This window comes from Semicossyphus pulcher, unplaced genomic scaffold (genome assembly GCF_022749685.1).
Source record: "Semicossyphus pulcher isolate SPU_LCO1_2020_fin unplaced genomic scaffold, fSemPul1.0.p SCAF_3, whole genome shotgun sequence".
Lineage (NCBI taxonomy): Eukaryota > Metazoa > Chordata > Actinopteri > Labriformes > Labridae > Semicossyphus > Semicossyphus pulcher.
The window spans coordinates 18,226,914-18,240,517 of record NW_027211704.1 but is presented as its reverse complement, the minus strand read 5'-3'; the positions used below and the strand labels follow the sequence as shown (position 1 = coordinate 18,240,517).

The following is a 13,604-nucleotide window of genomic DNA, read 5'->3' as shown; positions in this document are numbered from 1 at the left end:
TTGATTTGTTCATATAGAACTCTAGTAAATGTACTTAGCAGTAAAATGTAAAACATTTACTTTCCTCCGAGGCTTTCATTATTTTCCTTATTTTTTGCCATGACACCAATTTTCCAATGTAGCCCCTGGGTTATGTTTCATAAAATAATACACTGCTTATATTTTTGTTGAATACATTTATGAAGATTTGCATTTTTTAATCATCACATTAAAAATAGTTTTAACTAACAATAAGACAGAATCCCATGCTCATGGTCAGACATGAACAAGTTTACATTTCTGACATGATAAAATTAGTGCCACCAAATCACGTTCCTGTAACTCCCCTCGCGATATTCTGGACACTACTGCTCATCACATATCCCAGTCGCTAACTAAGCTAAAGCTAGGCTAACTAGCCGCTACAGAGTGTCATGTAGTCAACTTTACATTAAGTCTCAATGAAGGAGCTTCCAGAGTGATTGGGACATGGATTTAAGAAATATCAAGGACCAGGTAATAAATAAAGCTGTACAAGTAGACGTTATACAACTAACGGTACTTCCCACCAACTGCTTGCTTGTCCTGTTAGCGAAATGTCGAGCAAAGTTTGCTACAAGGCTAATTAATGTTACATATTTCTTGCCTTGTGGTACTAGACCAAGTTTCAGTTCGATACTTAATGTTACATTTGTGTAATGCATTTAGACACTAGTATAACGGACATTGGGCTCCCTATGAAATAAAGTCCAAACCCTGACTCACAAGCATTTAAAACATAAATATTTAAATAGACCCATCTACTCTGATGCACAGCTAAGTTTGTGTTGAGTTTTGCACAGTCATACTAATGGCAATACAATGACAATGGTTTTACGTGATGTACTCACATTTGGTGAGACTGAACATTTTCTTCAACTTGGTTAAATCATTGACATCATACCTAGAAAAGCAGTCGTCGTGTATTCCTGACCCTAATTGATGTCATCAAGTTTGCTGATAAAAGCTGTTCAGTTAAGATGTTGTTCCTTCACTGCTTCTATGCATTTTATCGCTTCTCCTATTAATCAGATAACGTGATAATCTGCATCGAATTTTAACTTTTATTTTCCATCTTGTTCTTTGTCATTTGTCAGTCTCCATTGGTCCAGGCTATATTTAGCCGAAACATAGAAGAAGTTACATTTTTGTTGAACCACAATGAAGATGTCAACTCACTGGTAATAATCCCATATTAACTCTGCAATCATGTTGTTTGTCTGACACTGTGTTAGGAAAGTTGCAAATCGTCAAATAGGAAGTTGTATATTGTGCTTGTACAAAATGTTCAAAATGTTCTCACCCCTGATCCAAAGTGTTGGCTGCAGATTTCAACTTGGGTTTTTTTTCCTTTTCCTTTTGTTCAGGACCAAGAACAGAGCACACCACTTCATGCTGCTGCTTATTTGGGTGATGTCCACATTATGGACCTCCTCATTATTTCAGGTAGAAAAACTGATTATATCACTTTGAAGTTTGGCAGGGTAAGAAGGAAGCCTATGATCTACTGTATGCTTTTGTGTTATTGCAGGTTAGCCTTCCTGTAATAATGAATGAGTTCATCAAGTACAGAGGTACAGAAAGACATTAAAAAGTAAAGCCTGTCTTTGCTTTTGCTTCCTTTTACAGGTGCAAATGTCAACGCTAAGGACCAGGGCTCACTGACACCTTTACATCGAGCAGCTGCCTCAAGAAATGAAGTATGTTCTCATTTTAAAACACAGAGGCAGACTTACTTCACTCACAGTTGACCACCAGATTGTATTTCTTTTTTTTTTACTTTTGTCTTTCTTGGATTTTGTTTTTTCCCTCAGAGAGCAGTGGAGCTGCTGCTAAAGCATGGAGCCGAGGTCAACACACGGGACAAGTTCTGGCATACACCTCTACACATGGCAGCAGCAAATTGGGCTACAGGCTGCGCTTCAGCTCTGATACCACACGTGTGCAGCCTGGATGTTGCTGACAGGTCAGGAAGGACGCCACTGCAACATGCAGCACACAGCGGCCATAGAGAGGTATACTGCAAAGTAGTTTTTAGTTTTATTGAAACTTTTTAAAAGTAATTAATACTTTATACAGAACAAAGCTGGAAAAAGATTTGATTTAGGATAGTAAATGGTGACTCGGGGATATTTTTCGTTTTCTGGCAGTTGTTTGTTTCATTATGTAAAAGGTATTTGTCTCATATACAGTACTGTGCAAAAGTTTTAGGCAGGTGTGAAAAAATGTTGTAAACTAAGAATTGCTCTGTGTTAATAGTCTATTTTCATCATTTAACAAAATGAACAGAAGAGAAATCTAAATCAAATCAATACTTGGTGTGACCATCCTTTGCCTTCAAAACAGCATCAATTCTTCTAGGTACACTTGCACACAGTTTTTGAAGGAACTCGGCTGGTAGGTTGTTCCAAACATCTTGGAGAACTAACCACAGATCTTCTGTGGATGCAGGCTTCCTCAAATACTTCTGTCTCTTCATGTAACCCCGGACAGACTCGATGATGTTGAGATCAGGGCTCTGTGGGGGCCATACCATCACTTCCAGGACTTCTTGTTCTTCTTTACGTTGAAGATAGTTCTTAATGACATTGGCTGTATGTTTGGGGCCGTTGTCCTGCTGCAGAATAAATTTGGGGCCAATCATATGCCTCCCTGATGGTATTGCATGATGGATAAGTATCTGCCTGTATTTCTCAGCATTGAGGACACCATTAATCCTGACCAAATCTCCAACTCCTTTAGCAGAAATGCAGCCCCAAACTTGCAAGGAACCTCCACCATGCTTCACTGTTGCCTATAGACACTCATTATTGGCCCTTGGGTGAACAAACTGCCTTCTGCTACAGCCAAATATAATAATTTTGACTCATCAGTCCAGAGCACCTGCTGCCATTTTTCTGCTCCCCAGTTCCTATGTTTTCGTGCAGAGTTGAGTCACTTGGCCTTGTTTCCATGTCGAGGCTTTTTGGCTGCAACTCTTCCATGAAAACGACTTCTGGCCAGACTTCTCCGGACAGTAGATGGGTGTACCTGGGTCCCACTGGTTTCTGCCAGTTCTGAGCTGATGGCACTGCTGGACATCTTCTGATTTCAAAGGGAAATAAGCTTGATGTGTTTTTCATCTGCTGCACTAAGTTTCCTTGGCCGACCACTGCGTCTATGATCCTCAACGTTGCCCGTTTCTCTGTGCATCTTCAAAAGAGCTTGAACAGCACATCTTGAAACCCCCCTTGCTTGAAACCTTGCTGATGCAGTATAACTATCTTGTGTCTTGTTGCTGTGCTCAGTCTTGCCATGGTGTATGACCTGTGACATGAACCTGTCTTCCACAAGCTCAGCTTGGTAGCAGAGTGTGGCTGTTCCTCCCCCAGTTTTAAGCCTCCTACACAGCTCTTTCTGTTTCAGTTAATGACTGTGTTTCAACCTACATGTGAAATTGATGATCATTAGCACCTGTTTGGTAGAATTGGTTGATCATAGACCTGACTATAATCCTACAAAATCCCTGACTTTGTGCGAGTGTACTTATAAGAATTGATGCTGGTTTGAAAGCAAAGGGTAGTAACACCAAATACTGATTTGATTTAGATTTTTCTTTTGTTCGCTCACTTATGATTTTGTAAATTGATAAGAATAAACAATTATTATTTAGATTTTTTTAGCATTCTTAGTTTACAGCATTTTTTCACACCTGCCTAAAACTTTTGCACAGTACTGTATATCAACACAGTTATAACCATATACGCTCCTCTGTGGCGAGAAAAACAACCAGAGCTCTGTTAGAGTTAGTATTCAAATATGTTTGCTTATCTACCTTTAACACAAAATGTTGCGATCCACTTCTGCAGATGGTGAGCTTGCTCCTGTTCAAAGGTGCCAATGTGAGTGCCAAAGACAAGAAGGAAAGGCAGGCAATCCACTGGGCAGCATATCTGGGTAAGGCGTGTTATATGTTGTCAACTTTTTTTCAGATTAATGTAACAAGTAGAAGATGTCCGTCCAAAAGCGCCATTATTTACAAGAAGAAACAAGCAATCAAGTCACAACTAACAGAGAACTGACCCTAACAACTTAGGTGGTCATTAAAGTCAGGAGTTGTAGCTGCTTATTTTGATAAAATGGAAAGTAGACACTTTTTCAGGGACACTTTTCTTGGTATATTTTAAATTATAAATCTTTGAAAAAAGGTAGAAGAGACTTTCGCAAACAATGTATAACTGACATGCTGTCACTGCCCTCAGATCTGAGTGATACCTCATTCTGACTGAAGGGCTGTGACATGTTCAAGTGGTAAAGCTCTGAAATTGAATATATGCCTGAAAGCTTCATCCTGACTAATAAAGATACATTTCTGTTGATTTATGATAAATACATACATACATACATACATCCATCAGCCTATTGAATTTGGATAACTTAGTGCAAAAAAGTCTGATGACTATTGTGTTTAAGTGGCCTGTATACTCACTGTGCTACAGTTTGCAAAGAGGCAAGCAAGAGACACTGCTGTGCTGGGTGTGTGTTCATGGAAGATGTTCGTATTACATGGTTTTTCTTTCAGGACATGTCGAGGTTGTGAAGCTGCTCGTGTCTCACAGTGCTGATGTGATGTGCAAGGACAAACGTGGTTACACTCCGCTCCATGCTGCAGCTGCCGGTGGACAGTTAGACGTGGTCAAATATCTGTTGAGACTGGTGGTTGAGGTAAAGTGACTTGGTTACCCATCACCGTATCACCATATGTTTTGTATGGTCTTGTTGCAGAGGGTTTGTCATTGACTATATAACAGAAGGGAATGTACCCACCATGACTTGTGAACCCCATTTTCAAAGCCTCTAGTTTAGTATTTTTTCTGTTGCCATCTTGGTTTTCTGGAAGAAGAAGGGACCACATTTGATTGACAGACAATATAAACTGTACCCGCCTCCTCTAAAGCCAGATTATTCAAGCCAGACACCTTCTTTCCTTTCATTTTAAGATTCCTTCAGGTGTCATCAGCAGTGACTCATCTCTAATCATTGTTATCACTTTCAGTATTTATTTGGCCAAAGGAGGCTCCTCATGCCTTCAAATCCCCAGATGTGTTTGATTTTACACTCCTCAATTAGTTTTTCTCCTCCATCTCTCAGACTGATGAACCCAACCTTTATGGGAACACTGCGCTCCACATGGCCTGTCACACGGGGCAGGATGCTGTAGCCACAGAGCTGGTGAACAGTGGTTCCAACATCAATCAGCCGAACCGCTATGGCAGCACGCCGCTGCATCTGGCCGCCGCCTCTGCCAGCGGGGTGCTGTGTCTCGAGCTGCTCATCAACAATGGCGCTGACGTCAACGTGCAGGTTTAGAGCTTGTTTTTAATACATTGTTTCGAAAGGAACAAAAAGAAGAATTAAAGGGGAGTGTACTGATTTGGCACATGATTGAAGGTGTAATCTTCTTTTTAAACTAAACATTTTCTTTATTTATCAGAATAAAGAAGGGAAGAGCCCTCTGCATATGGCTGCTATGCACGGGCGCTTCACAGGCTCACAGATTCTGATCCAAAATGGTAACATATATTTACTTTACATATTGACACTGTCCACAGCATCCTCTTCTTATACCTGATAACTTACACATGGAAATCAGAGTTTTTATATCAGATCATGTCTTCCTCTCCCTCTGTTCACAGGTGGGGAGATTGACTGTGCCGATATGTATGGAAACACTCCTCTTCATGTTGCGGCCAGATACGGTCAGGAGTTACTGATCAGCACTCTGCTGACGAATGCTGCCGACAAGACCAGGTACGTCCTTCCAAACCTGAGACTGTTTCATGTTGGTGTTTTTTTGAGCCAGCTGCACTGACGTGTTTATTTACCCTCTGAATGTTTGGATACACAGAAACATTTCTCATGCTTGTCGATCCTTCAACGTCTTAACCAAGAAATGACCTTGATTGTAAAAAAGCCTTAAGATAATTGTGTTGTTTTGTGTTTAATGTCCAACTTAACACATGCTAAAGTTAATAATCTTTGTTTTCTAAAGACAGGGGATTGATGGGATGCTTCCTTTGCATCTGGCGGCACTCTATGGGTTTCCAGACTGTTGTCGGAAGTTGGTGTCAAATGGTGAGAATCTTTTGGAGCTGTGCACGTCGATCTATCCTGTTCCCTTTCTTACATTTACAGTTACTGACACAACTCGTAATGTTTCCTCTTATCAAAGTTTAACTGTTGGTTCTCATCGTTCAGGTCAGTTTTACATCATGCCGTCTCAAACGACATCGGCTGGCTTTGATATAAACATGTTAGACGATCACGGCAGGACCTGCCTGCATGCTGCTGCCTCTGGAGGGTGAGCTAACACACATACTACAATATTTTTTTTAAATAAAAGATGATAAACTTCCTTTGTGCTTTCTCATCAAATGTATTTGAACTACTTTTCTTTTTTCGACAGAAATGTAGAGTGTCTGAACTTGCTGTTGAGTAGTGCTGTTGAACTGGATGTAAAAGATAATTTGGGAAGGTAAGCAGCGCCAAATGTCTTGAGCTAAGAATTTCACACTCTCTGGTGCTACCTGATATCACAGCTGTCCGTCCCCTGGTGCATCTCGCAGATCTCCTTTGCACTACGCTGCGGCGAATGGGAACAGCCAGTGCACCATCTCTCTGGTGAGAGCCGGAGCTGAGGTCAACGAGCTGGACCTGACTGGCTGCAGCCCTCTGCACTACGCTGCTGCCTCACACACCTTTTGTGGGTGAGAGAGCATTTTTTCTTCTTCTGAATCTGAGTTAACAACGACAACATCCTGAGAACATCTCCTCTTTGATTCCACAAAGTTTTAAAGTGTACATCTCTCTTTTCACAGAGGGGAAACAAACTCTAAGCCTGACTACAGTGAAAGGGAGCATGAAGCCTCTTTGTAAGTCACACATCGATCATATCACACATAGTATCAATCATAATGTAGTTAAACTGCGTTTTTATATATTAAACATTTGATCCAAAGTAATCTTTAGTTTCAGTCAATGAATAACTAAATAAAGAGGGATTTTTGAGGGGGTTTCATATAACATAAGCCCCTTTCCAACTGGTCAAAAAAACTGTTAACACCTGCTAACACTTTGCTTATTGGGAATGGTTATAATCTGCATTCAGACCCGGGTCAAATGACTCTGCAGTAGACCCGGGTAATTATCGCCTCGGCTCCGATCGGCATTGATGGGAACACAAAACCTGTGTCGACACTCTAATCTCCGCCCCCTTTCCGGCGTGATGCTATGCTCCGTCAGTAACTTCTGCGACTCCTTGTCGTCTCAGCTACAAATTCAACCCTTCTCCGTCCAAGCAGCACTTGAACATTGTTCCAAATTTGTCGTTGCCGTGTTTGATAAACAGACTGAATGAGTAATAGATACAATATAGACCTAACCACCGTAACATCTTCACTGTTTACTAACCCTGTTTCGGGCGTGTTTGTGACGTGAGACGGTGACGCAGCAGAAAAGAGACCGACAGGAGGATACTTCACTGGCAATGGGAAAAGAGACAATCAGCATCTATAAGCAGGCCTTCCCAGGTCTGAAAAACCCACGTCGATGCGTTAATTCCGGTGGGAAAGGGGTATTAGTTTATTTATCAAAGCCAATGAGAACTAAATGTTGTGTTATGATAATGAAACGTAATTTGATTACTTCTTGTTGCTGGAGAAAGAATAAAACCTTGACAGGGTTCATAATGTTCTGCTCTGTGTGTTCAGGTGTTTGGACTACTTGCTTGACAATGGGGCGAACCCGACTCTGAAGAACAGTAAGGGTTACAGTGCCGTCCATTATGCAGCAGCTTATGGGAACAAGCAGCACCTGGAGCTGGTCAGGCTTTACTTGGTTCATTTTTTCCCCCGTACATTGATTGCAAGCTTTAGCCAGTTTAAGTTGTCATGCTCTTTTCTTCTCTCACACCTGCAGCTCTTGGAGATTTCTTTCAACTGTCTGGAAGAAGTTGAGAGTAATATTCCAGTCAGTCCTTTGCACTTAGCTGTAAGTAGCACGTGATTATAACAAACACGCAGGAGAAGATGAAGACAACATGTTTTGCAGGCCTTTGACATTAGCGTTTTTATGAATTGTGCTGTTCCAGGCGTACTATGGTCACTGTGAGGCTCTGCGTTTGCTGTCTGAGACATTAGTGAGTCTGGATGTGCGGGACATTGAAGGCAGGACTGCCCTCCACCTGGCTGCACAGAGAGGTTTTGCCCCATGTGTGGAAGTGCTGCTGGAGCATCAGGCTTCTTACACACTGAAGGAGCACAAGCAAAAGTGGACCGCTCTCCATGCTGCAGGTGTGTGCTGTAACAAAGGACGTTTAAGGAACCCATTTAAACCAGGATTTACAAATATACAGTATATATACAGTATAGGTTTTAATGTTAAGACATTTATTGTAAAATCATGTTTCTAACTTTATCATCAATGTAATTGATCTCTGATATTTTATGTTTATATTTTACTTTCTCCCCCCTGTGCAGCTGCTGAGGGCCAAATGGACTGTCTGCTTTTATTGGTCAACAAGGAACAAAGTGGCGATGTCATCGACAGTCCAGATACACAGGGACAGTGAGTCACTTCATAGTTTATACTCTGATTTTTCAGTTTATCTACACCAAAAACAAGAGCAGTCACTGTTTACTATCCAACTGAGTTTATTTTTTTATGAGACAGAAAAATATACAATTCAATTGTGTTTCAATTTGTTTTTCTTGACACTCACTGAGGTTCATAGAACTAGTTGTAGTTTATTGTATGAAAATGAAACTAGTTTGGCAGCAATATGAAGGAAGCTACTGAAGGAACAAATCAGGGTTGAATAAATACTAATGGTTTGTATTGATATTTGCTTTCATACGTTTTAAAAAACAACCACATTAAGTGTTGCTGATCACAGATAGAGGTGCCAGTGAAACATTATAGTTAAGATTAATTTTTTGGCTTTTGCCTTCATTAGATGGGGCAGCTGAAGATAGACAGGAAATATGGGGAGCAGAGAGTGGGGGGTGACCACCAAATGATCGGCAAACCGGGAGTCGAACCTGAGTGGGAAGAGTGCGTTGAGGCCTGTAATCTCTATATATCGGGTGCCTGCCCTACCAACTGAGCTAAACCAGCGCCCCCAGACAGTTAATATTTAAGCACAATGGATGATGATCGTGTGTTTGTTAACCGTGATGTGGGGATTTCAGTAAAACAGAAATTGTGCTCAGCAAACTTTCCTCACAGTCGTAAACTCAAGTTTGTTTTGTCTTATGTAGGACGGCTCTCATGCTGGCCGCTCTGGGACGTCACACTGACTGTGTCCACATCCTGTTGGAGAAAGGAGCGAAGACCGATGCTGCAGACAAAAAGGGCTTCACTGCATTACATAGAGCTGTGAGTGGATTCTCTGTGCTTGTGTGTGTCCCTTTTGCAGAGTCCTGGATGAATGCGCCCAGATTAGTGTCTTAAATCATATGTTGTGTTCTCTCCCTGCAGGCCATGTTGGGCAGTGAGGACTGCGTATCTGCTCTGCTGGAACACGGGGCGTCTGCTCTGTGTAGAGACTCTCAGGGAAGGACCCCGCTGCACCTCGCAGCGTCCCTCGGCCACACAGAGCTACTCCGAAGTTTGCTAAAGGCCGCTATGAAAGCTGACCCGCTGGACTCCATGTTGGACTACAGAGGCTACACGCCCACACACTGGGCGGCCTACCACGGTGCGACGTCAATGCAGGGATTCATGTTAAACAGAAAGAGTTTGCTTTTATGCTGAATGGGATGAAATCACAAAAACACATAAATAGACATATTTAGAGCAACAGCCGCCTCTCATCTGTCTTTATCCGCACATCATTGTAGCATTTGAATATTTTCTCTCTGTTAAACACTTACAGCGTTAGCATCATTTTCCTAAGATGTCAATATAAATCCTTTGTCCACTTGTTTCCTGTTACTATAGGGCGTGAAGGATGTTTACACATTTTACTTGAAAACAAACTTTTTAGCAACCAGGAAGGAAAACTCTTCACCCCATTGCACTGTGCTCTGTGAGTACCTTTGAAGATGTAAATGCTCATTTATTAGATATTATTGTGGCTCTTCCATGTAATAACTCCTCTTGTGCGCAGAGTTAACGGACATGACGTTGCTGCTGGACTTCTTGTGAAGACGGTTGGCCCACAAATTGTTCATGTTAGAGATGCCAAAGGAAGGTGGGTTCTCTTTATGAAACATTAACCTCATGTTATTATACAGGTGTGTATCAGTTAGGAGATTTTGTTACTGTAGAGTCTTTTATTTTCTATTCAGGAATCAGTCAACAAGCAGTGGTTGTAATTATGCAATGAAATCACTCTTTCTGTTGACGTTTGCTCTTTTGATGCCTCTGAATGTAGAAGAAACCCGTACAGTCAGCGACTTTCTGCAGGTATGCACAACCTTCATGTTGAGAACGTGTCTCACCACTCTGTATCTTTATGTTTTATGTACGCAGGACTCCGCTGCATGCTGCTGCTTATTCAGGAAATGTTGCTGGGCTCCAGCTGGTCCTGGCCCAGGAACCAGAGGTGAATGTTGTGGACCATTGTGGGTGCTCGGCTCTGATGGTCGCTGCTGACTGCGGACAGACGATGGCTGTTGGTATGTGATTGAAATTCATGTGCTCAATGTCTTGAATGTGTACCTTTTGATCTAAAGAAACCTTTACATGTCATTATTTTTAGCTCAAAAGAGGACAAAACTGTGGGTATCGTTGTTGTGACACTCACAGTCCTCACTTATGTTTACTTATTAAATTTTCCCATGATGCACTTTCAGTTCCTCCACCTGTAACCACCTTCCAAATGTTAAAAAATATAAAGGCCTGTGTTTGTCATGAAAGGTGTCTCATTTTCTGCATTTCAGAGTTCTTGCTGCACAAAGCGAAGCCTGACCTGACCCTGGTGGATGTCAATAATAACACTGCCCTTCACTTAGCCTGCATCAAGGTCACAAACACAAACGAGCGCATGTACTGTGTGCATGACACGATAAATGTAGCATGTGTGTAACAACAGTGATGTAACAAAACAAAGTGATAAGATGCCAAATTATCGTTGAAATCTAACATGTTTAACATTGTTATGTTATTCATTATATATGTAATTATATGCAATTATTAACCCTTCAGTGGCTCTTTACACGAAGAATTGTTTTCAGTAGAATTACATATTTGATTACATTTTCAGCCAAAACTCCCGACATTGACGACGTATTAAATTTTAGGTCATTTTGTACTATATTGCTTAAACACATCATCACTTATCATAATGCGTTTTATTGTGCAGGGTCATGAGATGTGTGCCCTGTTGATCCTGGGGGAGATCAGCGACTCATCCCTCATCAACGCAACAAACAGCGCTCTCCAAATGTGAGTTGTGTTAAAGCACTGGCTGCTTAGAGCTGACTGTTTATTTAGAAGACCACTTATTATAACTTGTTTGAAGATCTTTAAAATATTAACTTCAAAGTAAGGATTAGTACAGTAAGGATTAGTAGGTTGAGTATGAAGACACGGTTCATTATGCCGTGTGCATTTACAAACATATGTCAGTTTTTCTGGGATATACTTACTGTATTTGTTGGTATACAACACTGGTAAATAGTGCAGGGCATGAGAATTTTACAGTGTTGTCCATCTGAAGATTTAGATAGTTTAAGTTTGGCAGCATGTGCTCTTTTAAACTTTAACCTGAACAACAGGAATGAATGAGACATTATTGACTTGCCTGTCATTGTCCACAGTACCGCTGCATGTAATTGTGAAGACGTGGTGGCCTCCTCCTGATATGTAATCAAAGCTGTCTGTCTTTCTCATACAGGCCACTTCACATTGCAGCGAGGAAAGGCCTGGCGACTGTAGTGCAGGTGTTACTGAGCAGAGGAGCAGCAGTCATGGCTGTAGATGAGGAAGGTAAGCAAGATTAATTATAAATCTATGATACTCGACCAAAGGGTCCATTTTCCCCTCTGAAGGACACCCTGGGTTCATTATTTTCCTGTTTACACTCTGCAGGCCACACACCAGCTCTGGCCTGTGCCCCAAACAAGAACGTTGCAGACTGTCTGGCCCTGATCCTCTCCACCATGAAGCCTTTCCCTCCCAGAGAAGCCGGCGGGGGTTCAGCCTCCCATTTTAACCCCATCCTGAAGAACTGTAGCATCGCTGCCACCTGCGGGTCCAATGGTAACCTGTGTCACGCCTGAGTCGAGGGCCAAACGGGCACTGCTGGCCTGCAGGGCTCTTTGACGGAGTGAAATTTCATCCCAGTGTACCTTTAAGTCTCCACACATTTAACCACACACACATACATGTCTCCAGGAACATGTGTGGTCATGCATAGCTCCATGACATTTACATGTGTGTGTGTGTCTGCATGTACACTATGTACTTTTGCACCAGTAGCATTGATTGCTTCTTTAAAATCTAGTCTTACACGTCACAAATATTAGCATACCTCTTAGATTATCTTCTCCGTGACATGAGTCGAGTTCAGCACATATATGTGTTATTTTAATGACGTACTAACATGAGAGATGAACGTGAGGACACTACATAAGCCCCTCTACACTTGAACCTCGTCAGCTGTCACTCCTGGCTTCATCTCTTATGTGCGGCACTAAAGCCTGAAGCCTCTGTGTTCGTCCTCAGCTGATACAAGTGCAAAGATACTCAGATGATTGTGTGTTTAATATACGTACGAGTGCGTGTCTGCAAGCGCTAACTTTGCTTCTTAATATACTTTAAAACGTACAGGTGCTGTAAACCTTTTATGCAATTAAGACACTCTATTTTCGTATCCTGCCCAGAGTGTAGCTGATATAATTAACCTTATTATTCTAATATTATCATGAGTTACAGTTCAGTTAAGTAGCATTGTGTATAGTAGAAATAATAGTTTACAGAGTCCAGTGTAAATATAGTTTTTAAAATGAAGTTAATCTTTTACTTGTATTATCTTGAATCCCAAATGATAGAGAATTAACCTCAGGCCGGTGTGGACTGTCCTGTGGATGCAATAAAAAGCACAGTTTTAGCTGCATATAATAAACAGATGTAAAGTATGACAGAGGTATCATGTTTCAGTGAAATAAGCCAGAGAATAAAACAAAGGAAAGGCCGAAGAAATAGATGTGTTGATATGAACAGTTAATTGAGTATTAATTTTTTGGTTGCTTCTTTTTGAAGTTTTAAGAGCCCAAAGTGACGTCTTTAAATGCTGTTTTTTTTCTGATCAGCAGTTCAAAACCCAAAGATATTTAATTCACACAGAAAAGCATCAAATCCCTCGCATTAAAACAGCTGGAGCCAGATTATATCTCGCATATTTGCTTTATGAATCTGTAAAATGTTTATTATGAATCTGTTTTTCAGATGGTGGGCTCAGTTAACCGATCATTTCCACTATCATGTTCAGGGTGTGAAACAAAATGAGTGAAAAAAACAATGTGACTTTCTGCACATGTTCCAGGTCCAGTGGAAAAAACTCCTGTAGCCACATTTTCTTTATTATAGTCTAGCATTTATTG

The 13,604-nt window shown here is 41.2% G+C and overlaps 1 protein-coding gene across 1 annotated transcript; it reads left to right on the top strand.

Annotated features, from left to right (window-relative positions):
* The first annotated feature begins 435 nt into the window (after nt 1-435).
* Nucleotides 436-13,236, top strand: ankrd52b (ankyrin repeat domain 52b). Its single transcript, XM_069677553.1, has 28 exons — nt 436-495; nt 1,116-1,199; nt 1,386-1,464; nt 1,648-1,718; nt 1,833-2,033; nt 3,867-3,954; nt 4,580-4,722; nt 5,149-5,361; nt 5,492-5,570; nt 5,694-5,808; nt 6,050-6,132; nt 6,256-6,358; nt 6,464-6,532; nt 6,624-6,764; nt 6,876-6,929; nt 7,767-7,878; nt 7,975-8,046; nt 8,147-8,348; nt 8,535-8,622; nt 9,315-9,432; nt 9,535-9,754; nt 9,997-10,084; nt 10,166-10,249; nt 10,531-10,676; nt 10,941-11,023; nt 11,363-11,445; nt 11,897-11,988; nt 12,091-13,236. The coding sequence occupies exons 1-28, from the start codon at nt 469-471 to the stop codon at nt 12,279-12,281; spliced, it is 3,129 nt and encodes a 1,042-aa protein (XP_069533654.1). The 5' UTR covers nt 436-468; the 3' UTR covers nt 12,282-13,236.
* Nucleotides 13,237-13,604: the final 368 nt, after the last annotated feature.

What these genes read in the sequence shown, in the direction of transcription:
- ankrd52b (XM_069677553.1), top strand. Translation starts at nt 469, where the DNA reads ATGGATTTAAGAAATATCAAGGACCAG. An exon ending in TCAGTCCTTTGCACTTAGCT is followed by an intron (nt 8,047 to 8,146) that starts GTAAGTAGCACG and finishes GTGCTGTTCCAG; the next exon opens with GCGTACTATGGTCACTGTGA. An exon ending in GTTAGAGATGCCAAAGGAAG is followed by an intron (nt 10,250 to 10,530) that starts GTGGGTTCTCTT and finishes TTATGTACGCAG; the next exon opens with GACTCCGCTGCATGCTGCTG.